The 27,281-nt window shown below is 36.7% G+C and overlaps 1 protein-coding gene across 2 annotated transcripts; it reads left to right on the top strand.

The window, feature by feature from the left end:
- The first annotated feature begins 1,594 nt into the window (after positions 1-1,594).
- On the top strand, positions 1,595-13,404 carry LOC131721197 (zinc finger protein 79-like). Of its 2 annotated transcripts, none has more exons than XM_059014579.1 (3): positions 1,595-1,738; positions 7,741-8,233; positions 9,698-13,404. In XM_059014579.1, the coding sequence occupies exons 1-3, from the start codon at positions 1,697-1,699 to the stop codon at positions 10,237-10,239; spliced, it is 1,077 nt and encodes a 358-aa protein (XP_058870562.1). In that variant the 5' UTR covers positions 1,595-1,696; the 3' UTR covers positions 10,240-13,404. The 2 variants fall into 2 exon arrangements, with proteins under 2 accessions (XP_058870562.1, XP_058870564.1); XM_059014581.1 differs by lacking the exon at positions 1,595-1,738 and adding an exon at positions 2,745-2,948 and having other exon boundaries at positions 9,698-13,403.
- Positions 13,405-27,281: the final 13,877 nt, after the last annotated feature.

The following is a 27,281-nucleotide window of genomic DNA, read 5'->3' as shown; positions in this document are numbered from 1 at the left end:
GTGTTCAGTTCTGGTCACCTCGTTACAAAAAGGATATTGCTGCTCTAGAAAGAGTGCAAATTCTGAGCAACCAGAATTATCCCGGGTTTAAAAGGCATGTCGTATGCAGACAGGCTAAAAGAATTGAATCTATTCAGTCTTGAACAAAGAAGACTATGCAGCGATCTGATTCAAACATTCAAAATCCTAAAAGGTACAGACAATGTCGACCCAGGGGATGACTTTGACCTGAAAAAAGAAACAAGGACCAGGGGTCATAAATGGAGATTAGATAAAGGGGCATTCAGAACAGAAAATAGGAGGCACTTTTTTACACAGAGAATTGTGAGGGTCTGGAACCAACTCCCCAGTAATGTTGTTGAAGCTGACACCCTGGGATCCTTCAAGAAGCTCCTTGATGAGATTCTGGGATCAATAAGCTACTAACAACCAAACGAGCAAGATGGGCTGAATGGCCTCCTCTCGTTTGTAAACTTTCTTATGTTCTTATAAACAAGCTATAGGCTGCACTGACTGACAGCTGCCTGGAAGGCAGCCAGACTGCACTGACACCTGCCTGGATGGCAGCTAGACTGCACTGACTGTAATCTGCATGTAAACCTCCGGTATATAATGCAATGATCTGCTCCCTGAAGTCAACCTTCAAACTTCTTTATGAAGGGTTATGCTCAGTATTTTGTAGCAGTATGAGAATCAACATCAGAACCGACTTTTATGCAACTTACTTAATCTTATACGCAATTTGCTTAGCCTTAACCCTGTAATTACAAAAACAGCGAACGTGCATTTCACGAAAATCACCCTTTTGTAACGTTTTGGTCTAAACACAATGCATTTCAACGATATTGGTTTAATTTAATATACAGGCAGTGCTAGAGGTTATTATAGAAAAACAAATAAAAATATAACTTTAAATATGCTTGTTTATAAATACCAAAACAAATAAAAATGTAACTTTAAATATGCTTGTTTATAAATACCAAAACAAATAAAAATGTAAATTTAATTATCCTCGTTTATAAATACTTACTGTATGCACGTACATACGTCCGTTTATAAATACCTACTGTATGCACGTACATATGTCCGGGCTTAAAACAAAACTTTTTTTGGTAAATTTAAGAGCGCCATTACTTACCGTTCCTAACTACCCAACTTCAAACTATCCGGCGGGCTTTCAAACTCCAACAGAGAGAAAATGGCGTAGCTGTAGGAGTGGCAGGGCGGGCAGATGTGTGTGACATCGGTAAACGTTGTGCTCTTTTGTTGTTATCTGCCTGTGAGGCGGGGCTGCCCGACAGGCGCTCTTGGTTGCAAACTTCTGCCTCTTGCTGCAGAACTGTGGAAATCTGTGGCATTTCTCCCGTCAGGATTCTGGCTATCATATTATTGTAAATAAAACAATGAATAATCCTCTTCCTACACCGAAACCCTAACCTAAGATCAATACCCTATACTGCAGTCATTACACATCTAAAGCAGTTCATGTTTGGCAGTGAATAAAAGCTTTTGTTACTTCAAAAAAGTGACCGGAGGTGCTGATTTGAATCAAGCGTCAGACATTTACCGAGGAGCCTCATGTGACCGAGTCAGATGATGAGAGCGCAGTGACGTATTAAAAGGGAGCATGCAGGCATTTGTAAAACAACCGACTCATTCATTTGGAATTATTAATAATAATATTATTATTATTTAAATGGTGTTGCACACCAGTTTCCTAGGCGTGGACGATAAAAAAGTGAGTTACATATATATTTTTTTAATAAAGTTAGTTGTTTGCGACGCACGATGCTGCAGGCTTTGTTTACAAAACGAACAAGGCCGATTCAATTTATAATGAACTAAACTAAAAGGCGCCGGAGAAATGAATCAAAAATTAGGCAAATGTTTGTGTGTGTGTGTGTGTGTGTGTGAAAAGAGGTATAACTGCAGTGTAAAAAAATGAAGTTGTTTTTTTTTTTTTAGCCCTTCAGCTGTGTAGAAAGTAAACACAGTGCAGAGAAAAGGGCTTCTGTCCGAAACATCTGAATAATTAAAACCTTTGTGTACATCCAAAAAAAAAAGTTTATTTTACCAGACCAAGTGAAATGTGATTTTCTTGAACGTGTTTACATTTCTTGTTGACTAATAAGTTATTCGAGCTTCACAAAAGTGCAATACGACTTTTTTTTACGCATGGGCCAAAGGATAAATATAGCTACTATTCGAGACGTTCTTTATATTATCGTTGTTAAGTAAAAGCTTGTGCATAGCAGCTATATACGGGTTCATACAGTTTTTGTGATGCAAATTTCAAGGACTTTTCAAGCACCATTTTGACAATTTTCAAAGACCTAATTTTAAGGATCGACAGTTTTCAATGTTGATAACTAATAACCAACTGTAAAAATAAAGCTTTTGCATTATTTTATTTACTGTATAATACCAAAATCTAAATTATACTCACTTTGAATGTAGATAAACTCTGGACCAGTAAACTTTCTTATTCAGTAACACTGAGTCAGTTTGGGTACCTATGCCGGTTTCACTCTCTAAAAGCAGAAGAAACAATTCAGTGCTTTAATCAATGTCAGAAGCAATTGTCCAATAATTTTGTGTCTCAATCAGGCGTCTAGACCACGTTCACACTACTGTGCTTAGTTTAAAAAGTGTGCTGCAAACAGAAGGACTGACTGCGAAGCGTAGAGAGGCAAATTGATGTTTTTTTTTATTATTATTATTATTATTATTTTATTATTATTATTTTTTTTACAATTAAGAAACACCAAGAAGCCAAGCAAACAGTTTTAATAATTGCAAACCTACAAAATTGGGCACGTGTTTCAGTATAAAATGTTCAATGTGTACTTACTGAGCATTAATTACAAATACATGCAAGAAGCACCAAATGGCACAACCAGTACTAGTGGCATCTCTGCACAGTGCAAGCAAGTACTGTTCTTTAGAACGTAAGTATTCCCTACGTTCGTTAGGCAGTTCATTATGTTTGCCATGTCAGAAGTACTGGTTTATTTATATATATATATAGATATAGATATAGATATATAGATATATATATATATATATATATATATATAGATATATATATATATATATATATATATAGATATATAGATATATAACATTTTCTTTTGCTGAATAAGTTTCACAGTATACATTTAACAGTATAAACAGTATGGTCTTATTTTTCTAAGACATTGTAGTCCATTGAGTTAGAGGGCAAAGTTTAACCATAATAAAATAACTTAAAACAATAATATAACTGCTGCTAGTCATCTCTTGCTAGTAATTATATATATATATATATATATATATATATATATATATATATATATATATATATATAATTTATTTTACTTTAAATATTGGGGCACGTTTTGCACTTGCTTCGGATTGGGTACATTATTTTATATCTTTAAGGGCTGACAGTGCAGAATGACAGGGAGAGTAACATAAGCAACAATAGTTTAATTACCTTATGATTTCAGGTGCCTTTAAAGTAAGATGACACTGGCTGTGAAAGAAGGACTGCGACTCTATTGTCGTTTTTTATATACAAATAAGCTTACTTCACTTGAACGATGCAAGCAAACTCCTACTTGGTTTGACTGAATGAGCACAAAAACCTTAATATGAAAGCTGAAAATGAATTTCAATAAAGAATGATGACATGTTTTAATAATAATAATAATAATAATAATAAACATTCTAGCCTACTTCATAAAGTAAAAACAGGCTTTTGTTACTTTGAAACACTGCTGCTTCAGATTAGTGCTTTATAACAGTAACAACATTTTATTTAGAGTGGTGTTGAAGTTAAATCCGTTCATGGCCCTGCAGCAACACAGGAGTGGCATAAAGTCACCCAATATCAATGTGAAAGACTGGTGGAGAGCATGCCAAGACGCATGAAAGCTGTGCTTGAAAATCAGGGTTATTCCACCAAATATTGATTTCTGAACTCTTCCTAAGTTAAAACATTAGTATTGTGTTGTTTAAAAATGAATATGAACTTATTTTCTTTGCATTATTCGAGGTCTGACACTGCATCTTTTTTGTTATTTTGACCAGTTGTCATTTTCTGCAAATAAATGCTCTAAATGACAATATTTTTATTTGGAATTTGGGAGAAATGTTGTCAGTAGTTTATAGAATAAAACAAAAATGTTCATTTTACCCAAACACATACCTATAACTAGTAAAACCAGAGAAACTGATAATATTGCAGTGGTCTCTTAATTTTTTCCAGAGCTGAATATATATATATATATATATATATATATATATATAATTTAAAAATAACATCAGCTTCTCTCATGCCTTTTTATATCGATATAATTTACTTAATACAGAATAAAAACAAACTAAACTAACAACTACCTAGCATATATTATTTAATTAATCATTTTTTGTAGTCCCCAAACTGCCCGGTATAAAATATATACCGGTGTTGTGCCAAATACCGTCATTGGAAGAATAGTGTTTCATTTGTAGTCAGTACACATGTGCAGTCATGCCAGTTCATTTTCGTATGCCTACAATATTTTTTCCTCCATCTTTGCCAAAAAGTGTCACTCGCATTTCATTTGGAATCAGTACATGAAAACAAAAGAACTGGTTTTAGAAAACACTTGCATTTTTTTAAGTGAGGGTAAATGCCCTAATTCTCTTTGGAAGGTAGCAAAGTACAGCAATGAAAACTTTCTAACAGAACCCACCAGATTAGTCTTCAGCTTTTCTTTACCCACCAGATTAGTCAATCATTTTTCTTTTAACAGTTTGTCAACTTAATGAAAATGTATGCTTATCATGTTTCAAAAACAGAGAATTGGTATTAGCCTACTTATTAGAATAGTCTAATAAGAACATTCTGTATATGATCTGCTCATAAACGTACCAGTGATGAGTGTTTCACTGTCTGCTGGGCTATCGGTAATATGAACAAACTAAATGTAGTTATTTAAAATGACCCCAGTGTACGAAAATAAACAAATCCTAAAAAACAAGGTTTAAAAACTGGTCTTTGAGATCCAAAAACAAAGAATGCAACACAATTAAAATATCAAATCGATATGATGGTTATACAATCTGTTACACCTTGCTACTTTAGTCGTAGTCTTCAATGAGACACAATTGATGGCGACACTATTTGGCAGGGGATGGTATTTGGCACTAATAGTGCCAAATACTGCCAGGTGACACTATTTGGCATAACACCTACAGTCTCAATCAAGTTACAGTTAAAAAATCATAAAAGGTCAGAAGCATCAAAGTGCATTTGAAAACATTTTTAGTTTTCCACGAAAATTATTTATATATATATATATATATAATATATATATATATATATATATATATATATATATATTATATATATATATATATATATATATAAGAAAAAAGAGAAAAGTATATTTCAGGTACTTAAAAAGGTAGAATAATTGATTACAAATCAATTATCAGGACATTTCAGACTAAGTTAGTGATCAGTATCAAATATCGCGACTTTCTGCCTGTGCATCGGGACGCATTTGCTAGGAAATTGGGACTGACCATATAGGGACTGTTGGCACGTATGACAAATACGTAATTTAAAAGTGTTACATATTTAACATTATTTTGCATTTCTGGAGGTGTTATTGTTTTGGGAAGCACTACTGTATGGACAGGTATACAAGCGATTTTCCAAAAGTTAAAGCATGAGTTTCAGTCATGGAAAGAATTGAGCTCCCTGCTGCGATGGTGCACATCAATCACATGATGTACTTGAAAAATGTTGCTTATACAGTATTATTATTTAGTATTATGTACTTTGTTGTTTCATTTATTTTTTCATACATTAGGACAGAAAACGAACAGGAGATTGGTTATCATCATGCATGTATTTCAATTACAAGTTTGGGAAGAAACAGTACATTAATTAGTTAAAAACTAAAGAGTTAACGTCTGCTAAACCGTGGTAAATATGTGTAGTTCAATACCAACCAAGATAGCTATTGTAAGAAAGAGAGATCATACAGTATATGTAGGCTACTGTAGATCTGAATGATTTTAAAATATGGTAAATTCCTGTAGTGCAACAACCATGTAAGTCATAACGAGCAATCATATCTACCATGGCATACGTTTTTCATTTCTGTATTTGTCCTATCAAGAGGATTTGACAGGGTCCTTTTTTTAACATAGTACAAATCTTATCCCTTAGTAGTATTATATATTACTGCAAGGAATGCAGTTGTCACGTTTACGAAGAATATGGCATTTATGTTAATGTATTGTGTGCGAACAACATGAGAGATTTTTTTTTAATTCCCAACCTGAGAATACGACACAATTCCTTACTAAAAAAAAAACTTTCGTCTGGCTATTTATTTGTGGTTGATTTTCTTCACTCTAAATCCCAATTTAAAAACCACAACCCTAAACATAGAACCTTTTTTAAATAAACATAATTGTATGTGTAACAATAAATGTTAATGCTTAAAACATGCAGACAAATCAAGGTACTGTATATACTATTCATTTTTTTTAACTCTCAGTGTAGGCCTACGTTTTGCCACGTCTAAACTGTAGTAAAGTTACAGCTGTACTAATATTAAAATACGACCTTGTCATACTAATGTGATGGATGCAGCATGGATGATGGATGCAAAATACGACCTTGTCATACTAATATGATGGATGCAGCATGTCATCAGATTATATTACTGAAACATTTTAATTTTGATTAAAGATTGACAACATTTTGACGTGTAAAATAATTTAATAAATAAATAAATCTCCGCGATCACACATAAACTACATCAGATTGACATCGATGTTATAGAAACATAAAAAGACAGAGGTTTAAAACAGTTTACCATAGAAACAGTCATCAATCACACATTTTAAAGTTCATACGAAAAGACAGTGGCACGAACACGCACCAGCATATACAGTCTAGTGAATAAAACGGCCAGTTAAAAATAAAAAGCCATGCAGTGAACCTCCCCTTTAATCAAAATATAGCCCCGCCTTACTTTTGTCTGCTTTTGCCTTACTGCACTTGCGCGATCAACTTATTTCCCAGTCAACTTATTTCCTACGACACCGGCTTTAATTTTTTTGTCAGTTTTGTCAGATTGTACTTACATTGCCTAGTTGTGGTCATCATTCAGGAAACCCAGACAGAGCATGCAGCCTGGTTTGAAAAATACATCATAAAAAAACACAAAGTATTATTCCAGGTTTAACGGTTCATTTTGAAACTCCAAAGAAGCACACGCTATTTACCGTCAGTTTTCTTCAATATGCACACTTTACATGTCTGCCAGGAATACAAGCCTGTAGACCTGCTCTGCATCCAAGGCATCGGGCTTTGTGTTCACATTGAATACTTACAAAGCATTTTCAAAACTGATTTGCTGGTTGTCAGGATGGGACAGCAAATCAGATGATAGTTAACACGAGCAGGAAAAAAAGAACACGCCCACTGCTTGTCTTTGGCAGAAATACTATAAATAGCAAGGTAGGGCATTCGGTGCAGCTTTGTTCATAAACTTAAATAATGTTACAAACTATGTGCGTTACAAAAATGTAATTATTTTTATAAATTATCCAGTATCCTGTGTCCATTCAATAGTAAAGCCACACCTGTTATTAAGGTCAGAATTTTTCAGCCCCTTGAATGGCCTTATTAGCACTGTATTTAAATAAATACATCCCTAAATAAATAGTTGGAATGTGTTTTTTTTTTCCCAGAAGCCACTAAACAGAGTCCCGTGTGATGCCATGGACAGTGTGAAGATGGAATCTGTCCCAATTAAAGAGGAGTTCCCTGAACTTATCCCCATTAGAGTAGAGTTCTGTGGGCTGGCTTCCCTCCCCATTAAACAGGAGCTCTGTGAAATGGAATGTGACAGCAGTCAGCCAGAGGTCTCTGAGATTAAAGCTGAGCACAATGAATTGGAGATCCCCCAGACAGAAGAACTGCTTCTTGTTAAACAAGAAGAGGTGCTGGAAATTAAACAGGAGCCCCCTGAAGTAGAGTTTGAACACATGGAACCAGTGAAGGAGGAATCCGAGGACTTCAAACCAAACATCCCTGAGCTGGAACCTATATGCCTGCGGGAGGGTAGCATGGTGCTGGAGAGAATCTGCGTGAGAGAGCAAGGCGCTAGAGAGGAAGGCTCTACCAACAGCACACAAGATGGAAAGGAAGACAGGCGGTCATATTCAGAATGCAGTCTAGCAGGTGAGTGACTCCCACTAGCTGTGACATTGTCGTTCTAGGCTGCAAGATCTCCACAGTGTGCTTCAGAGGTTCGATTACTAGGTATTTGTTTTTTTTGTTGTTGTTGCGCAACTGGAATGAATCTGACCAGTCAGAAGCAAGGTTAACACCCTTGACACACATCAAACACACACCTCAAAGCACATCACGCCTCAAAACAGAAAAGTTATCAAACAAACAAATATATTATCAAGGTCCTACTGTTCTATACATTGTACAGCAGTACGTTTGTATTCTATGTGACAAATCCCAACATTACCAAGCTCATACATAGTTTTGAAGATTACGAGCCATATTTATAAAGCATTTCTGTCAAATTCACCAGACTGTTTTAAAAGGAAAAACTTGATAAAAGTAAATAATACAAGGTAAGTGGTGACCTGCACATAACAACACTGATTATAATAATAATAATAATAATAATAATAATAATAATAATAATAATGAAGATGGTGATTATGTAAGGCTTAATAATAATAATAATAATAATAATAATAATAATAATAATAATAATAATAATAATAATAATGGTAATCATAATAATAATGTTGTACTTTAAAATACTTAAAGTTAATAAACAAAAAGGATTAAAGAAGGAATTTGTAAAGAAACACAATTGAGATTGCAGTAAGTTGTATATATAAATGTATAACAATAAAAAAAATTTTTTTTTGAAAATAGCAGTTAAACTATACTGCTATTGTCCAGCTATCTGCTGACAGTTGGAGATGTACCGGGCTTCAAATCAGACTACTACTACTACTGGTACCACGAAGAAAAAAATAATAATACTACGAGTACAACTGTACAATTACTACTAATATATGATAACAATAAAACTGTTGGATATATACAGATGTTCAATAACTCTGATCTATAGATTTTACAAGTCCAACCTTTATTTTACAACAGTTGCCAGAGGTCAGGGTGGTAACCTTTTATCAAAACGAGACCTGTTGTAATGGGACAGCCCATCTCTAGTATGTCAAATAGGAATGCATGGGCGGTGTCATGTATTTATTTCCAGTCTTTTTGGATTGTTTCCAAGTTGCGTCTGGCGTGGATTGACATTTGGCCACTTCGCTCGCACCGCTCTGTCCAGTGTGGATGCATTTTAAGCTTTAAAGACAATTGTCTTTTTGACGGAGCGCAGATAAACTGCACATGGTTTGGAGTTATGCTCTGACATCAATGGATTGTTAAAAAAGTAGGCTGTGTAAAAAGTGCTTCTAACTTTCATCAGCATCAGTCTTTACTGACTTTGCTTTTACAGGATTTAAGTTTAACTGTGTTTTAAATTGATGTAACCCAGTGCAAGCCTCTACAGATTAAATTAACATGCTTTAATCCACTCCACCACCAAGCTACATGTCCTAAGCCTACAAGCAGTTCCTTTTACTTTTATTTCCTGCTTATATTTTCCAGGTTCCAGTCCAGGTGCTAAAGCGAGGGCGGGCGGTGGAGAATATCCTGACTGTTGGAAAGGTTTCAGTGACTCCAGAACTCTGAAAAAACACCAGCGAATTCACAGAGGAGAAAAACCATATTGCTGCTTTGACTGTGGGAAGCATTTCAGACAGTCACAACACCTGAAAACACACCAGCGAATTCACACAGGAGAGAAACCGTATCTCTGCTCTGACTGTGGGAAGAGTTTCAGAGATTCAGGAGACCTGCAAAAACACCAGCGAATTCACACAGGAGAGAAACCATATTGCTGCTCTGACTGTGGGAAGAGTTTCAGTCAGTCGCACAGCCTTGTTTCACACCAGCGAATTCACACAGGAGAGAAACCATATCTCTGCTCTGACTGTGGGAAGAGTTTCAGAGATTCAGGAGACCTGAAAAAACACCAGCGAATTCACACAGGAGAGAAACCATATCTCTGCTCTGACTGTGGGAAGAGTTTCAGAGATTCAGGAAACCTGAAAAAACACCAGCGAATTCACAGAGGACAGAAACCTTAAGACCATGTTCAATGGGACTTTTCACTAATTCGAGGGGGGGAGGGGAGGGGGGCATTAACCTTGCATTATGAGTCCCTGCGTAATAATAATCTTTTTATATCACTCTTAACAGCAGGCATTTTAAATGGTAAAGATGCACTTGAGAAAGTGGGCGCTGATGCAGACACGTCTCTAGTTTAACTCAGGCTGTTAATGCAGTCAGTGCCTGGGAGCAGGAATATACAGAAAGGAAACTATTCTGCAACTTATCTGATATATGAGTCGGGAGAAATCAGTAACTCGGTGGATTTAAATTTAAATTTGATTAATTTGAAAATAAATGAACTGATCAACAATTATCCCGACTTCGGTATATAGCATCCAGAGACAAGACTGTGTCGTCCTTACTGAGCAATCAACCTGGATGATTTGTCTTATAAATTCATCACTTTTCTAAAACAAATGAAAAATGATAGTGTCCGATGGCTGTATTATGACACGAATCACTGAATATTGCGTGACGTGTAGCTTTGCACTGTGCATTAGTCATGCTTTTATTTTAGCCTGCTTTTAAATTGCCCCAAATAATACAAATGTGGCAAGCATGTGTATGGATATTAGGTATAGAAAGGCAAGTAAACGCGTGGGGGGTCTATTGATTTTGCAATAGATTTATTTATCTTTAGTACAGATAGCTATATACCAGTGCTAGACCTTGTTAAATTGTGTAATGAGGACGTGTGTAATCGGAGTTCTTGTGAGACTTGACTCTACAATTCACCCTTAAAAGTGTGCTGATTTAACAATTGATTAATAGGGCTGCAACGAAGGGTACATTTTGACCTTTGAAGGTTCTGAACACACTTTCCGAAGGAAGGTTTGAACCTTCAATGGTACTAATTTGCATAATTGACTGATGACGTCACCATAGCTACATATTTGTTCATATTTGATTGGAAATCATGTTATTTTACAAGTAATCTATATAAATGGAATAAAACATTCACATGTAGTTTAAAAATACGTTCCATAGAACAGTAATCATGCTTTTATAATTTAAATACAAATAAGAATGCACATTGTTTATTTATACGTAATTGATGCTGCTTGCGATATAAACAGTAAGCTTGCATTGCAGCAGCATCTTAGCAGCCAATTAAAATAATTGCAGCTGACAAAGCTTTATTTAACAGTCACCATTCCAAGCAGGTTATCGGTCACAGTCACATTTTACTACTACTAAAAATAAAAAAAATATGACCCTGGAGATTGGTTGTGCCCCCATGATACATCAACAGTCGCTTGGACAGTTCGCATTCAACTTTTTTGGTCATCTGGGCATTTAACAAAAAATCCCAAACAGCAGAAGGGTTTCGAGATATTTCTTTCAATACAGCTTACGCTCTACAGCTCTGCTGTTGAGATGGCGAATGAAGAAATTAAAGTTCTGCTTCCTCGATACACAAGGGGGTGGGGAGGACAGTGCTCAGTTTTAGAAATTAAAATTATTAGTGTTAGAATATATTCTGTTTGTTTCAAACATATTCTACCATAGCACTTCTCTTACACTGTGTTGTACACTAGGTATTCAGTACATATTTTACTGTCCAATGCCCGGGACAACAAGATTTGTGTGAGGGACAAGAAGTTTTACTGTTCTACTTTGTCCGTCAGACAAGTAATTTTTATGTATTTATTTGTCCTATGTTCGTTCTTTTGCTAGAAAGACACTACAGGTATATTTGTAGAGAGCCACGCAAGTTTCTGAAAACTGGACTGCGGAAGTCCAGCACCAAAGCGCAAACGTACCACCCCTATCACTTCTGATTGGCGAGCTGTGGAAGAAGCTGATCTTCTGTTGGTTACAAAGAAACCCAGAAATGGCTGCCAAGAGAGCCTCTGGCAATGCACAGACTAATCTTTTAAACTTAATGTATTATTTAAGTTTTTAATAAATTAGCAAATAAGTGATACTGCTTTTTTTTTTTTAATGTTTGTATAAATTTAGAATGTCCAATTATTTTTACTTTAGGACTTCACACTGACATGCGATGTCACACTGCTTTTGATAAAGCAGGGTTCACATGGGTGACAGTAGCAAGTAAACAATGCATGTATCAATGCCCCAGAAGCAGCTTGTTACTGACGCTTCCATCCAAGCTTCTCTGGATTGAACCGTCGGCCCAAATGCTGATTAGAGCAGACATTTCTTTTTGGCTCACGTGTGTGTAAAGCAACAAAAATATGGCTCAACAGAATAAACAAAAATGTTCCTTGCTGAAGTAAAACAAAGAAGAGAGCTTGAGCTGGCAACAGTAAAAACGGCAGAAGGGTTTGGTTCTTGAGAGAGAGGAGCCAAAAGAGTTTGTTAAATCCAGTAGTAAACTTAAAAGAGGGACATCATTAACCAACAAGGTGCATTGTTTTGGAGGCGTGAGTCACGGCTGGCAGTGACTAAATAAATACCTGTAAATAGTAAACCATGAATTCGAAACCTGCAATCCCTGTCTCCGTCTGTCTTCATTTTCACAAAACATTATTATTATTTATTTCTTAGCAGACACCCTTATCCAGGGCGACTTACAATTGTTACAAGATATCACATTATTTTTAGATACAATTACATTATTTTGTACACATTATTTTTACATACAAGTACACATTTATACAGTTTTTCTTTTTTTTTACTGGAGCAATCTAGGTAAAGTACCTTGCTCAAGGGTACAGTAGCAGGGATTCCCACCTAGGATTGAACCCAAGACCCTCCAGTCAAGAGCCTTAACACTACTCCACACTGCTGCCCTAATCCACTAATACATTACAGTATTAGCGGATTAGAAAAAAAATCGTGTTGTGTAATTTATAACACTTCGTGGTCAATGTACTTGTTGGGATGATTTTAAAAAAAACCTGTAAAGTTTACTGTTTAGAACCATTTCAAGATAAGTTTCCCTGGCAAAAAAAATGTAAAAATTGATTTATAGTGTTGCTAATCTAGTTTGGTATTTACCATATTTACATATTTGTTTTTTTAGATTTAAACCCTATATTAAAAAAAAAACTTTTTTGTACTAGATTTGAACAGAGTGATATTAGTTATTTATTAGACATGCACAATCAATTGATTTGCAAAACTATTAAAACATGGATATTGACAAATATGTGTTTATGTGTTAATTAATTTATTCATTTATTTTTCAGTGAGTAGTGCAGGGAAAGAATGTTGACCTCCCAAAAAAACAAATAAACAAAAAAATCAGGGTATGAAACCAGGATCAGTCACTGCAGCAGTGTTCCAGTTATTCACCATTTGGACAAGATGTTAGATGAGGAAAAATAGCTGTAAAATGTTGTACACTTATATATATATTTACATTTGTTGATAAGAATTACAAACAAAACGATGGTACAGCAATAGGATCTAAATTAGGAATGCATTTTGCCAGTACATACATGGGGAAATGGGAAGAACAATTACTTAGAAAATCGGAAAGAGAACCTTTAGAATACATTCGGTTTGTAGATGATATTTTTGGGGTTTGGACACATGGAGAAGAATCTCTTTTCCAGTTTCATAAAATGGCAAATGAAATACACAGTAATATTAAGGTGGACCTTCGATGGACAAGGAAAGAAATATAATTTTTAGATACCATAGTAAAACTTGAAGAAGGTTCAATTGAGACTGACCTCTTCTGTAAACCTACTGACATGCACCAGTATTTACACATGTCCTCTGCACATCCGATACACACTAAAAGGGCAATCCCAAAGGGTCTAGGAATACAAAGAATATGCTCAAGAATATATTCTTTGTATTCTTTGTAAGAATACAAAGAATATGCTCAAAAGAAAGTTACTATGTAAAACAAAGAAATGTATTAAAAACAAATCTTAAAAAAAGAGGATACAAAGAAAGAATTATAGAGACGGAGTTAAGAAAAGTGGATAAACTAAAAAGAGATGATCTACTAGATTATAAAAATAGAGATAAAAAGGTCAAAAGAGTCCCATTAATAATGACTTACTCTAAACTTTTGCCCAATATTTCTAAAATAGTTTGGAAACACTTGCGGATTCTACATAATTCAGAAAAATTAAAAAAAAGTATTTCTTAAGGCCCCAGTTGTAGCATTCAAAAGAGAAGCTAATTTAGGTGATATTTTAGTTCACAGTAAACATAAAAGAATAATTGACAAAATAGGTTCTACGAACATGTGCACCAGTAAATGTGAAGTGTGTAAATACATAGACAAAAGAAAAAATATAATTAAACATAAGAACACCACATATCCACTAAAAACTAATACCTACTGTAAAAATAGCAATGTTGTTTATGGAATAGCCTGTGAAAAATGTGATGAAATCAAGTATGTTGGAGAGACTGGAACTACTTTATATAAAAGAATTCAGAACCACCTTTCATTAATTAGAAATAAAAAAATGAATGAACCAATAGTACAGCACTTCACCAGTCAGGGACATGACATAAATGATGTCAAGTTTGTAGTATTAGAACAGCTCAAATTAGACAATGCGACATATAGAAGAATAAAAGAAAGTAAATGGATAAATAGGCTGAACACGATTATGCCAGCGGGACTCAACAGAAAAGAATGAACTAATTAACTTCAATAAATATATAACATTTAAATAAATAAACAAAATTCATTCAAAAGTTGTGCATACTGATGCGCTGGGGAGGCCAAATCTAGACTGATCCTCAGAGCCAGCATTGCATGATATAATAAAAATATAAGTTTAGATAAAGTAGTGTTAATTAGAATTAATACAGATTCAAAGATAGAAGTAAAAATGATGTCACAATATATAGAACACCATTACATCATGTAAGAATAAATCATGGATTTGAATGTAAACAATAACAAGTAGTTGTCATGTCGTCAAAAACCTATAAATACCTCCAATGTTTTGATTCAAACACAGGCTCCCTTGAGAAAGATATGTACAACATATCGAAACGTTGGGCAGCTGGCTCTTTGAGCTAATATATATATATATATATATATATATATATATATATATATATATATATATATATATACACAGTACTGTGCAAAAGTTTTAGGCAGGTGTGAAAAAGTGCTGTAAAGTAAGAATGCTTTCAAAAATAGACATGTTAATAGTTTATATTTATCAATTAACAAAATGCAAAGTGAGTGAACAGAAGAAAAATCTACATCAAATCAATATTTGGTGTGACCACCCTTTGCCTTCAAAACAGCATCAATTCTTCTAGGTACACTTGCACACAGTTTTTGAAGGAACTCGGCAGGTAGGTTGGCCCAAACATCTTGGAGAGCTAACCACAGTTCTTCTGTGGATTTAAGCAGCCTCAGTTGCTTCTCTCTCTTCATGTAATCCCAGACAGACTTGATGATGTTGAGATCAGGGCTCTGTGGGGGCCATACCATCACTTCCAGGACTCCTTGTTCTTCTTTACGCTGAAGACAGTTCATAATGACTTTCGCTGTATGTTTGGGGTCGTTGTCATGCTGCAGAATAAATTTGGGGCCAATTTTGGGACCTCCCTGATGGTATTGCATGATGGATAAGTATCTGCCTGTACTTCTCAGCATTGAGGAGACCATTAAATCCCCAACTCCATTTGCAGAAATGCAGCCCCAAACTTGCAAGGAACCTCCACCATGCTTCACTGTTGCCTGCAGACACTCATTCGTGTACCGCTCTCCAGCCCTTCGGCGAACAAACTGCCTTCTGCTACAGCCAAATATTTCAAATTTTGACTCATCAGTCCAGAGCACCTGCTGCCATTTTTCTGCACCCCGGTTCCTGTGTTTTCGTGCATAGTTGAGTCGCTTGGCCTTGTTTCCATGTCGGAGGTATGGCTTTTTGGTTGCAAGTCTTCCATGAAGGCCACTTCTGACCAGACTTCTCCGGACAGTAGATGGGTGTACCAGGGTCCCACTGTTTTCTGCCAATTCTGAGCTGATGGCACTGCTGGACATCTTCCGATTGCAAAGGGAAGTAAGCATGATGTGTTTTTCATCTGCTGCAGTAAGTTTCCTTGGCCGACCACTGCGTCTACGGTCCTCAACGTTGCCCGTTTCTTTGTGCTTCTTCAAAAGAGCTTGGACAGCACATCTGGAAACCCCTGTCTGCCTTGAAATTTCTGCCTGGGAGAGACCTTGCTGATGCAGTATAACTACCTTGTGTCTTGTTGCTGTGCTCAGTCTTGCCATGGTGTATGACTTTTGACAGTAAACTGTCTTTAGTAACCTCACCTTGTTAGCTGAGTTTGGCTGTTCCTCACCCAGTTTTATTCCTCCTACACAGCTGTTTCTGTTTCAGTTAATGATTGTGTTTCAACCTACATATTGAATTGATGATCATTAGCACCTGTTTGGTATAATTGTTTAATCATACACCTGACTATATGCCTACAAAATCCCTGACTTTGTGCAAGAGTACCTAGAAGAATTGATGCTGTTTTGAAGGCAAAGGGTGGTCACACCAACTATGGATTTGATTTAGATTTTTCTTCTGTTCACTCACTTTGCATTTAGTTAATTGATAAATATAATCTATTAACATGTCTATTTTTGAAAGCATTCTTACATTTTTTCACACCTGCCTAAAACTTTTGCACAGTACTGTATATATATAACACAGCATAACACAGCAGTAAAAGACAAACTTCAGGGAACACAAAAAAGATAGTGTCAAAAATACATAGCTGAAAGGACTGTTACAATAAGCAGGCTTCCATGTAGATGTACTGTAGTTGGTTTTGTTGGTACAGCACTATATTTTCAACAGAAGTAGTATTTTAATTCAGAATGATATAATTCTGAAACTATCACTTGCTAAAGAGACGACTGGACATGTGAACTGTAATACAGTACATACTTTTAAATTCAGTACGTATTGTAGCAGTATGTAAAATTCCCTTTTAACAACCCAACAGCAAAATGAAATCAAAATGTTACCCATACATAGAACTGCTTAAAACATAAAATGCAATTTAGCAAAAGATTTAAAAAAAAAAAAAAGTTTCCAGAATTAAAACCGTATCCAAAGTCAGTATTCAAAATTGCAGAATATAGTGCTTGATAAGGCCCTGATGTCACAGTTCACATGCAAATGAAAGTGCACAAAAGCAACTAAAGATCACAGATTTTAAAAAATGCATCACAGTATCTAAACTGTTTAATGATTTACTTTTACATTCCGTGCCTGGTCTCATTCACTTTGTTTTTGGAGGAAGCGCTGTGTAACTGCAGTGCACAATAAAGATGATTTGTCATGCCAGAAAAAAAAGAAAAATAAAGGAACGCAGAGTGTGACGGTTTAACAAGTCAATTGCAACATTGAAGAGATGGGCTTTGTATCAGAAAACTGGTGTCAGAAATCGCGTGTGACGGGTAAGTGCATTAATTTGTTACATATATATATATAATGGGGATTGATTTTATTGTTAATATAAGGATGGTAAAACGCGACTGACATGTATCTGGGTAACGGATATCCGAATGCTGACTGTATTTTGTCTTTGCAGAATAAATTGGAGCCTAGTAAATACTGCGTACATTAGAAAAACAGTAAAAAATGCAAGAAACTTGACAGGTTATACCTTTACAAATCTAGGGTTCAACAGTTAAACCCGGAATAATTCTGGTCGCTCTTCTTTGCACTCTTTCTAGAGCAGCAATATCCTTTTTGTAGCGAGGTGACCAGAACTGAACACAGTATTCTAGGTGAGGTCTTACTAATGCATTGTAACATTACTTCCTTTGATTTACATTCAACACATTTCACTATATATTTGAGCATCTTGTTGGCCTTTTTTTATAGCTTCCCCACATTGTCTAGATGAAGACATTTCTGAGTCAACATAAACTCCTAGGTCTTTTTCATAGATTCCTTCTTCAATTTCAGTATTCATATTTATAATGCACACTTTCATTGCCTGCGTACCTTACACTTTTCTCTATTAAATGTCATTTGCCATGTGTCTGCCCAGTCCTGAATGCTGTCTAGATAATTTTGGATGACCTTTACTGCTGCATCAGTGTTTGCCACTCCTCCTATTTTTGTGTCATCTGCAAATTTAACAAGTTTGCTTACTATATCAGAAGTCATTAATGTAGGTTATGAATAGCAGAGGACCTAATACTGATCCCTGTGGTACACCACTTGTTACCTCGCTCCATTTTGAGGTTTCTCCTCTAATCAGTAATTTCTGTTTTCTACCTGTTACCACTCCCTAATCCATGTACATGCATTTCCTTGAATCCCTACTGTGTTCAGTTTGAGAATTAATCTTTTATGCAGGACTTTGTCGAAAGCCTTCTGGAAATCTAAATAAACAATGTCATATGCTTTGCAGTTAAGACCTCTAGTCGATGCCTTGACAAATTGCGTTAGGAAGCAGTCGTTTGTCATTTCCACCATGTCAATTTCGTCTGTCATGCTCCCCCACTGGGTTTTCCCATTTTATATGGGGGAAGTTAAAATTCCCCATTAATCTGGCTTCTACTCAAGGCTGCAGAATCCTATTTTACTACAGTATACTTGAGAATCGTCTTGTGAAGGTGCCTAGTTTAACTGCCGTGCGGTGTTACGTGTAATGGCCTTTGAATTAAAATGACATTACAGTACAGTATTTTACTGTCAGGACTACCACTGCATTTAAGCAACTATGGCTTACTTATTTTCTGTTGCAGTGCAAATCTCACAGTTTTTCATTAAGCAGAGATGCAAAGCTCTGCAATCCGCCCTCCTCCTCACCGTACCACGTCACAATCCCACTCCCTCTACATGCATATCACACAGTAACACTGCTGTACTCAGTATGTATTCAATAAATCTGAATTTACTTTATTGAAACACATTTTCACTGACAGAAAACACAAAAAACATACCTGCACAATGCAGTGGTGCAGTCACATTTGATTACAAACAATGCAGTGTTTCCTGCATCATTGCACGATCCACACTGCGTACATGCCTAATCATGTGAGATGTGATCAATTAAATTCAAGAACATCTTTTATTGGCTGTAGATGTCATTGCACTTGATCAAGTACCATATTGCCCCGAAATGATTCTTATGTGGATTATTTTGCATTGGTTATTATAGGATTGATTTGGTTCTCACTATATGAGGTTGATTCTTATATCCGTGATTCTTATAAACAGACTGCACTGTATATATACAGTGCCTACAGAAAGTCTACACCCCCTTTGAAAATTATTACCTTTTGTTGCCTTATAGCCTGGAATTAAAATACATTAAAATAGTTTATTTTCTACACATCCTACCCCACAACTTCCAAGTGAAAAAAAATATTCTAGAAATTAGTGGAAAATTAATTAAAAATAAATTGAAATAGCTTGGTTGGATAAGTGTCCACCCCCCCCCCCCCCCCTTGTAATAGCAATCCTAAATTAGCTCAGGTGTAACAATCACCTTCAGAATCACACACCAAGTTAAGTGTGGTCTCTACCAAATTGTAGTGATTCACATGATTTCAGGATATAGTAAGCAAACTTTTTAAACTCAACCATGAGCACCAAGGCACTTTCAAAAGAACTTTGGGACAAACTTTCGTTGTCTAAGTCCTATCTTGCAGACAGATTCCAGTTTGTCTCTTATGGGGAGGACATATATGAAACGTCGGTCTTATATGGGGTCCCACAGGGCTCTATCTTGGGTCACATGTTGTTCTCACTATATATGCTTCCTCTGGATGATGTTATACATAGACATAGGGTGAATTACCATTGTTATGTGGACAACACACAGCTTTGTTTGTTCGTAAGCTAGGATATACTTGAGCTGGCGGCTACTTACGGCCTGTCTAGCAGATATTAAGTGCTGGATGACTCTGAATCTTCTGTTGCTGGACTCAGAAAAGACAGTGGTTATGCTAGTGTGTTCCAAAAAACAAATAAATAATGTGGTATTACAAGAGCCTGAGCTTAGTAACTTCTCTTCAGGTCTTAGATCAGATATAAAAAACTTAGGTGTTATTTTTTACCCTGCTGTCATTTGAGAAACATATTAGAGAAATGTGGCAATTTGGTCTGTAGTGTGCAGGTGTAGAGGTGATGCAGTGTACAATAGAGACAATCCAAACAATGTTCACGGTTGAATAGAGCTTTATTTAGCTCTTCTGGACATTAAATAATGGTGCTGGCAAATACACACCAATGTGTATTTGCACAACTAAACAATACTGGGTTTCAGTCCGGGAATAATAACAAGTACAAGCAATGTACATGCACAGCTCTGCATCCTTTTCATGGGGCTCCAGTGCCAGTGGTGAATACACAATAAATAGTGCTCAATGCAGTATTGTAATCCGGGATGAATGCTGGCTTCACAGCGACAGCTCCCAGGTGTTAGCCATCTAATAAGTACAAATCAGACATGGTGAATAACACACAAAACAAATACAAATCACTCACGGTTAGTTTATGGTTCATCAGCGCTCCATTCACAACCATAACAAAAGGAACCAATCATTTCATCACATCCCCTGAATACCCTCGTTACGCCCACTTTGGTAGTGAGTGCAATCACGTATCCTCCAATCCATGACTGACACATCGCCTAACGCATTAAGGCGATGACTTCTGGTACTGTGAATCCATCCCCTTCCTGGATGATCGGTTTCTGACTGACCCTGGAATGAACTGTCAAACCATCCAGTCCGGGGCACACTGTTCCCTCTATACAGCGCCCTCACAGGTTGGGAGGGAGATTTATAACCAAGATTCATTCTTTCTCTGTCACAAGAAGTTACTAAAGTTTCCTACTATCATTTGCAAAATATTGCAAAAATTAGACACATAATTTCCAGATGTGATGCCGAGAGACTTATGCATGCATTCATATCATCCAGAATTGGTTACTGTAATGCACTCCTCTGGTATTCCAAAAATTTTGTTATTTCAACTCCAGCTCGTCCAAAGCACCACCGCTAGGATCCTAACTAGTAGGTGGAGTTTAGATTTAAGATTTTTCTTTTAACTTATAAAGTCCAGAATGGTCTGGCACCCCTTTATTTACAATAGTTCCTCGTCCCATATGTACCCAGTCATTCACTGAGATCACAGGATGCAGTTCTTTTGATTGTCCCGAGGGTGAGTAAAATTTAAATGGTTGGAAAGGCTTTCTCACACATAGCACCACAGGTGTGGAATGCCCTTCCTACCTTAGTGAGGGAGGCTGGGAGCTGGGATTGTTACAGCTTTTAAATCTAGACTTAAGTCTTACTTTTATACATTGGCCTTTCTATCCTAGAGTGCCTGTACTGTCTTTTTAAACATTGTTCTCCTGTATATTGTTTGTGTTTTTTGGATTGTATTTGAATTGTCGTTTCTGTACAGTACCTTTGAGAAGCCTTTGGTGCGAATGGTGCTTTATAAATAAGATAGCCAGTGTCCAAGCATTCACAGACTTAAACTCATTACTAAAAATACCCATCTGTCTGCAACATAATCTACAAAATGTAGCCACAGAAGGGACTGAATCCCGGGGAAGGGGCAGGGGGAACTGCCAGCTTCACGCAGCACACAAGGCAGTGGAAGGGACTTAATCAGAACCTAGGCTAAAATACGCTTATAATTAACCCTTTGCGGTCTTATGTTGGACCAGATCCGACATTACAATTTTTCGTTTCCAGTCCGATGTCGTTCCCTGTTCGACATCATCAAAAAGACGTAAAGCACAGGTCTCTAGTCATTGTTTCTCCGGAAAAAGCTGAGAAAACTATTCAATGGCCATGTGAGAGTTTGGTGATAAAACGAGTGATCAGGAGATGATTTATCAGTATGCACGACTATGAAGAGGTATGTGAAAAATACAGCGAACAAGGGGTGGGTCGGGGCTGGAGATGCAGTACTGGCGCGTGTGAAAATAAATTGGACCTGACGCGCCTGAGATGCGCTGAATAAATGGACCGCAAAGGGTTAAGCTTAAAATTAAAGCAAAATTATTTCAAATTTGAAAAGTGAATATATCTTCTCCTCACTCCTCCTCAAGCATGCTGAAAGAAAAATGGCGCTGAGTCCTCTGCACTACTCGTGTTTATCTCCTGGGGCAGAGCCGATGACACCCGATGCATACAGGGCTCTTAAAGGAGCAGCTTTGATAGAAGTGCTCAGGTCATTCAGACTATATGAGATGTATCCCATTCAGTAATGGTTACATTTCGTACTTGAAAAGGAACATGAAAATAAGAAAGAAAACACTGAATCATAGGGCACTTCATTTCTAATGGAGTTCATTCTTGAATGTGTAAAGGCACACTGGCAGATTTTAACTTAATATTGATTATCTGGGGTAAATTAAGTAAACCACATTGGTTAGTATATAAATTAATTATAGTATCTCAAAAGAAAATATGACCTAACTTATCAGTTAATGTAAATAAATCCAATTAAAATACAAAGATTAATTTACTTCAATATATACTTTATGTTCACTGTATATAGCTAACTTAATATTTAAAACACTATTGCCCATTAACTTAATAGATGGTATTTCTAACAGTGCTTGAATAACATTCATAAATAAAAACAGACAACTCAGTTTAAAAATAAAATTACTTTTGTTTATTTCATTTTGTAATTAGTTAAGCGTGTTCAGAAAATCATTAAACCATATATTTGATCAGAATTCTAAATACAGTACATCTAAAACATTCAAAAACATTAATATATTCGATCAAGATATATTCGGTTCAAACAATGGATTTATTTAGAATTTCATTGTACACCATTTACAAATTACTCATATCATTTCTATGCACCATGGAAATTCAATAAATATGATATTTACCATATAGAAATAAGTTGAAAAGTCTCGAAATAAAGTTTTGACTCCTCGTGGTGAAGATGATTTTGCAAAGAATGCGGTTTAGTTTTATTTTGCCTGGTGATTTCCTCAAAGAAATTAATGTCTGGCTGTGTTTTTTGAAAACTCGTAGTGATGTCCAGCAGGATAGAATCATGAAGCTGTCTTTTCCAACAAGCTTTGTTGTGTTCCAGAAAGAGTTACTCAGATGATGTAGTTTTCAAAGGGATCTCCCCCTTACAGCGTATCAGTGTAAGGATAGCAAGAGATGAACAGAGGAGAGATTGTGGACAGCCGATGTTGAATGAAGAGCATGTTGAATGGAGAGAGAGAATATGTGTGTCAAACAATCCCTTTTCTATCCTTAGAAAACAGTAGGCAGTTTCTTACAAATTCTGGTCCATGATTGGACAGTTTGAGAACAAACAGAACTGGCCATTCCACTAGTTCATAGCAACTTTGCATCCTCTCCAGACAATCTTGTTATACTAGATGGCTTTTCACTCCATACCTGAATACACTATTTTCCAGACAGCCGTGGTCTGGTTCTACCACTCTATATGTTAATGGAAACATCTCTTCAATACACAGGTGGGACAGTCTTTGAAGTACCACCCAAAAGAGACTACAGTGCCAAGAAAAGGTTTGTGAACCCCAAAGATAAGTATGGAAATTCCATAGTTGTACCATGGTAGCCTTCTTGAATAAAAAACAGTCTTTTCTTAAATATCCAATAGGGTTTATATTAACCAATTCCATGTCTTTTTAAACAAAATGATGTATGAATTAGACAAACAATGAGTAATTAAGATTCAGGGTATGTGAAAAAGTAAGTGATCCCCTGGTTTTACCAGCTCAATTAAGGGGATAATTAGAATCAGGTGTTTACATAATTAGGTAGATCTTCAGGGGTGAGTTAGGGATGCCCCTATATAAAGATCAGAAACTTGTGAGTTTGGTCTTCATCATACAGGTGTGTGGAAACACGTCACGGTCAAAAGAAATCTCTGAGGACCTCAGAAAAACCGTTATTGATGCTCATCAGTCTAGAAAGGGTTATAAAACAATTTCTAAGGATTTGGGGCTCCACCAATCCACTGTCAGACAGATAGTCTACAAATGGAGAACGTTAAAGACCAGAGTCACTCTACCCAGGAGCGGTCGTCCAACCAAAATCTCTCCAAGAACAAACTGGAAAATCATCAAGCAAGTCACAAAGAACCCCAGAGTAACATCCAAGGATCTGCAGGCCACTCTTGCCTTGGATAATGTGAGTGTTCATGACTCAACTATCAGAAAAAGACTGAACAAGAATGGTGTTCATGGAAGGATAGCCAGGAGGAAACCACTGCTCTCTAAAAAAAACATTGCTTCCCATCTGAAGTTCACCAAAGAGCACATAGATGATCCACAAGACTTCTGGAACAATGTTCTCTGGACAGACGAGTCAAAGGTAGAACTTTTTGGCCTCAATGGCTTAAACCAAACACTGCGTTCGAACACAAGAACCTCATCCCAACCATCAAGCATGGTAGTGGGAGTGTGATGGTTTGGGGCTGCTTTGCTGCCTCAGGACCTGGACAGCTTGCCATCATTGACACAACCATGAATTCTGCATTGTATCGAGGATTCTAGAGGAGAATATCAGGCCATCCGTCCATGAGCTGAAGCTGAACTGAAAGTGGGTCATGCAGCAAGACAATGATCCTAAACATACAAGCAGATCTACAAAAGAATGGCTGCAGAAGAAGAAATTCCACGTTTTAGAATGGCCTAGTCAAAGTCCGGACCTAAACCCCATCGAAATGTTGTGGCAGGATCTGAAGCAAGCTGTCCATGCGAGGAAGCCCTCAAATGTCACCAAGTTGAAGCAGTTCTGTAAGGAGGAATGGGCCAAAATTCCTCAAAACCGATGTGAGAGACTGTCCAACAGTTACAGGAAATGCTTAGCTGAAGTCATTGCTGCTTAAGGGGGTGTGGTGAAGAGGCGGATTTGAGAGGAAGGCGAGAAACTACAATAGGAAGGGCGTGTCGACTAGCCCTTCCGCAGAGTTAAGTGCCTCTCAGATTTCTAACCTTTGTTTTGGTGTTTTGCACCATAAAGGAACGCTGAAAATAGAAGCCACTGTGAATTAGTATTTTAGATACCCACTGCATCTGGTTTTAGTGTGCTGTGCACTTACTCTCGTACCCAGTTTTATACTCTGGTCCCGCCTCTGCTGTAGTCGTCATATATGCATGGATTTGCTGCTGTAGTAATATATGTATAGATTTGTTGCTGTAGTTGAATATGTGTATTGTATTGATGCTGTAGTTAATATATTTATTGGTTGGCTGCTAGTAGTTACCTTTTTTGGTCTGAATGTTTTAGCGTTGTATAAATACACTACCATAATTCTGTCCTGAACTTAGTTTTTAACTATTTTTTTTAAACATTACTTGCCTGGGTTTTTATTCTTTTTATTCGTGCTTTTGTTTTATTTGTTAGTTTATTGTGAGTTTGCACAGAGAAGATCCTTTGGATTCTGACGTAACCGGCAGCTATTCAAGAGGATTGGAACCACTGGCTTGCAGAACCATGCAACATGCCGACTCTCTGTTTCTAACAAATGGTCCTTGCCTTGTGACTGACGTTTCGTCATTTGGACTGTATGGTCTTACTGTATATTGTGTCTAATTATTGTATTAACCCTGTTGTGTTTTGTGTGTTTGATTTAAATAGTTTGTTTTGTTCAGTTTTTTTCCTTTGTTATCTTGCTGTTTCATTTTTTTATTTTTTTATTAATCACTTCTCTTGTTGTTAGTGGGTTTTAACAATTGTTGTATAAAACTGCTGTCCACTAATTACAGTTTTTGGTGTGCTGTCCATTCCTGGGTGTTTGTTGGTCGGTGGTGTGGCTCCCCTCCTGAATATAATTGAACTCTCTTTAGCCTGAATTGTTTAGATATTCAAAAATATTTCTGGGGTGCTGTGGCAAAGTGCCCGCCCCTGTGTGTATTTTGTGTGTTATGTGTTGCTGTATGTTGCGTGTGTTAATGTTGGTGTATAGATTGGTACACGGGATATAAACGGGTCTGTGTTTCACGTGTATTTAAAAAGTGTAGATTTGTATTTAGGCACGAGGAGGGCACAAATCACTTCACGTGCTGGTTAAATGTAATATGTGAGCACGGGGTTGCACAGAATTAATTCACGTGCAGCCATTGCACTCAGCTCATCATCACCACCGTCTCTGTCTGTGTATTCCTTTCTGGTCTGACGCCACCCACTCTGGCCGTCTTTGTGACAGGTGCAAATCCCCAGTGGCGTAGTCGGAACTTATATATAATAGTGTGCCCTGCGACAAAAATGTCACAGCTACTGGGAGTCACTCACCGGTTAGACTGTATTCTGAACATGACCGTCTGTCTTCCTTTCCATCTCCTTGCATGCTGTTGGGAGAGCCTTTCTCTCCAATGCCTTGCTCTCTCATGCATATTCCCTCCAGCACCACACTACACTACTGCAGGCGTACAGGCTCCAGCTCAGGGATGTTTGGTTTGAAATCCTTGGATTCTTCCTTCCCTGGTTCCATGTGGTCAAACTCTACTTCAGGGGGCTCCTGATTTAATACACACAATTTCCATCACCTCTTCTTGTTTAACAGGAAGGGGTTCTTCGGTCTGTGGGATCTTCAATTCATTGTGCTCAGCTTTAATCTCAGAGACCTCTGGCTGACTGCAGTCACTTTGCATCTCATAGAGCACCTGTTTAATGGGGAGGGAAGCCAGTCTAGAGAACTCCACTCTAAAAGGGGCAAGTTTATGTTCAAGGAACTCCTCTTTAACTGGGTTAGATTCCATCTTCACACTGTCCATGACATCACACAGGTTGCTGTTTAGTAGCTGCTGAAAAAAAAACATTCAAATTATTTATTTATTTAGTGATTGATTGATTTATTTAAATATGGTGTGTGTATATATATATATATATATATATATATATATATATATATATATATATATACAATAATCAGTCGCGTATCCACCTGTCACATATCCGCCCTAACTGTTTATCCACCATGATCAACATCTTCAGCAATGTTAGTTTATTATTGAACAGAGAAGATTAGTTTAGATATTGTAGATCCTACCTAAGTTTTCGTACATTGTGTTGTATGTGCTCCATGCGCTCTGTCATTGATGGTAGTGTCACATGAGCTGTGTGTTGATATGT

This window comes from Acipenser ruthenus, chromosome 48 (genome assembly GCF_902713425.1).
Source record: "Acipenser ruthenus chromosome 48, fAciRut3.2 maternal haplotype, whole genome shotgun sequence".
Taxonomy (NCBI): domain Eukaryota; kingdom Metazoa; phylum Chordata; class Actinopteri; order Acipenseriformes; family Acipenseridae; genus Acipenser; species Acipenser ruthenus.
This window is presented reverse-complemented; position numbering and strand designations above follow the sequence as displayed.

Excerpts from the sequence above, each read along its gene's own strand:
- LOC131721197 (XM_059014579.1), top strand. The coding sequence starts at position 1,697 with ATGGTGTTGCACACCAGTTTCCTAGGCGTGGACGATAAAAAA. Across the intron at positions 1,739-7,740 it reads TAGGCGTGGACGATAAAAAA|AAGCCACTAAACAGAGTCCC; the intron begins GTGAGTTACATA and ends TTTTTTTCCCAG. Across the intron at positions 8,234-9,697 it reads TTCAGAATGCAGTCTAGCAG|GTTCCAGTCCAGGTGCTAAA; the intron begins GTGAGTGACTCC and ends TATATTTTCCAG.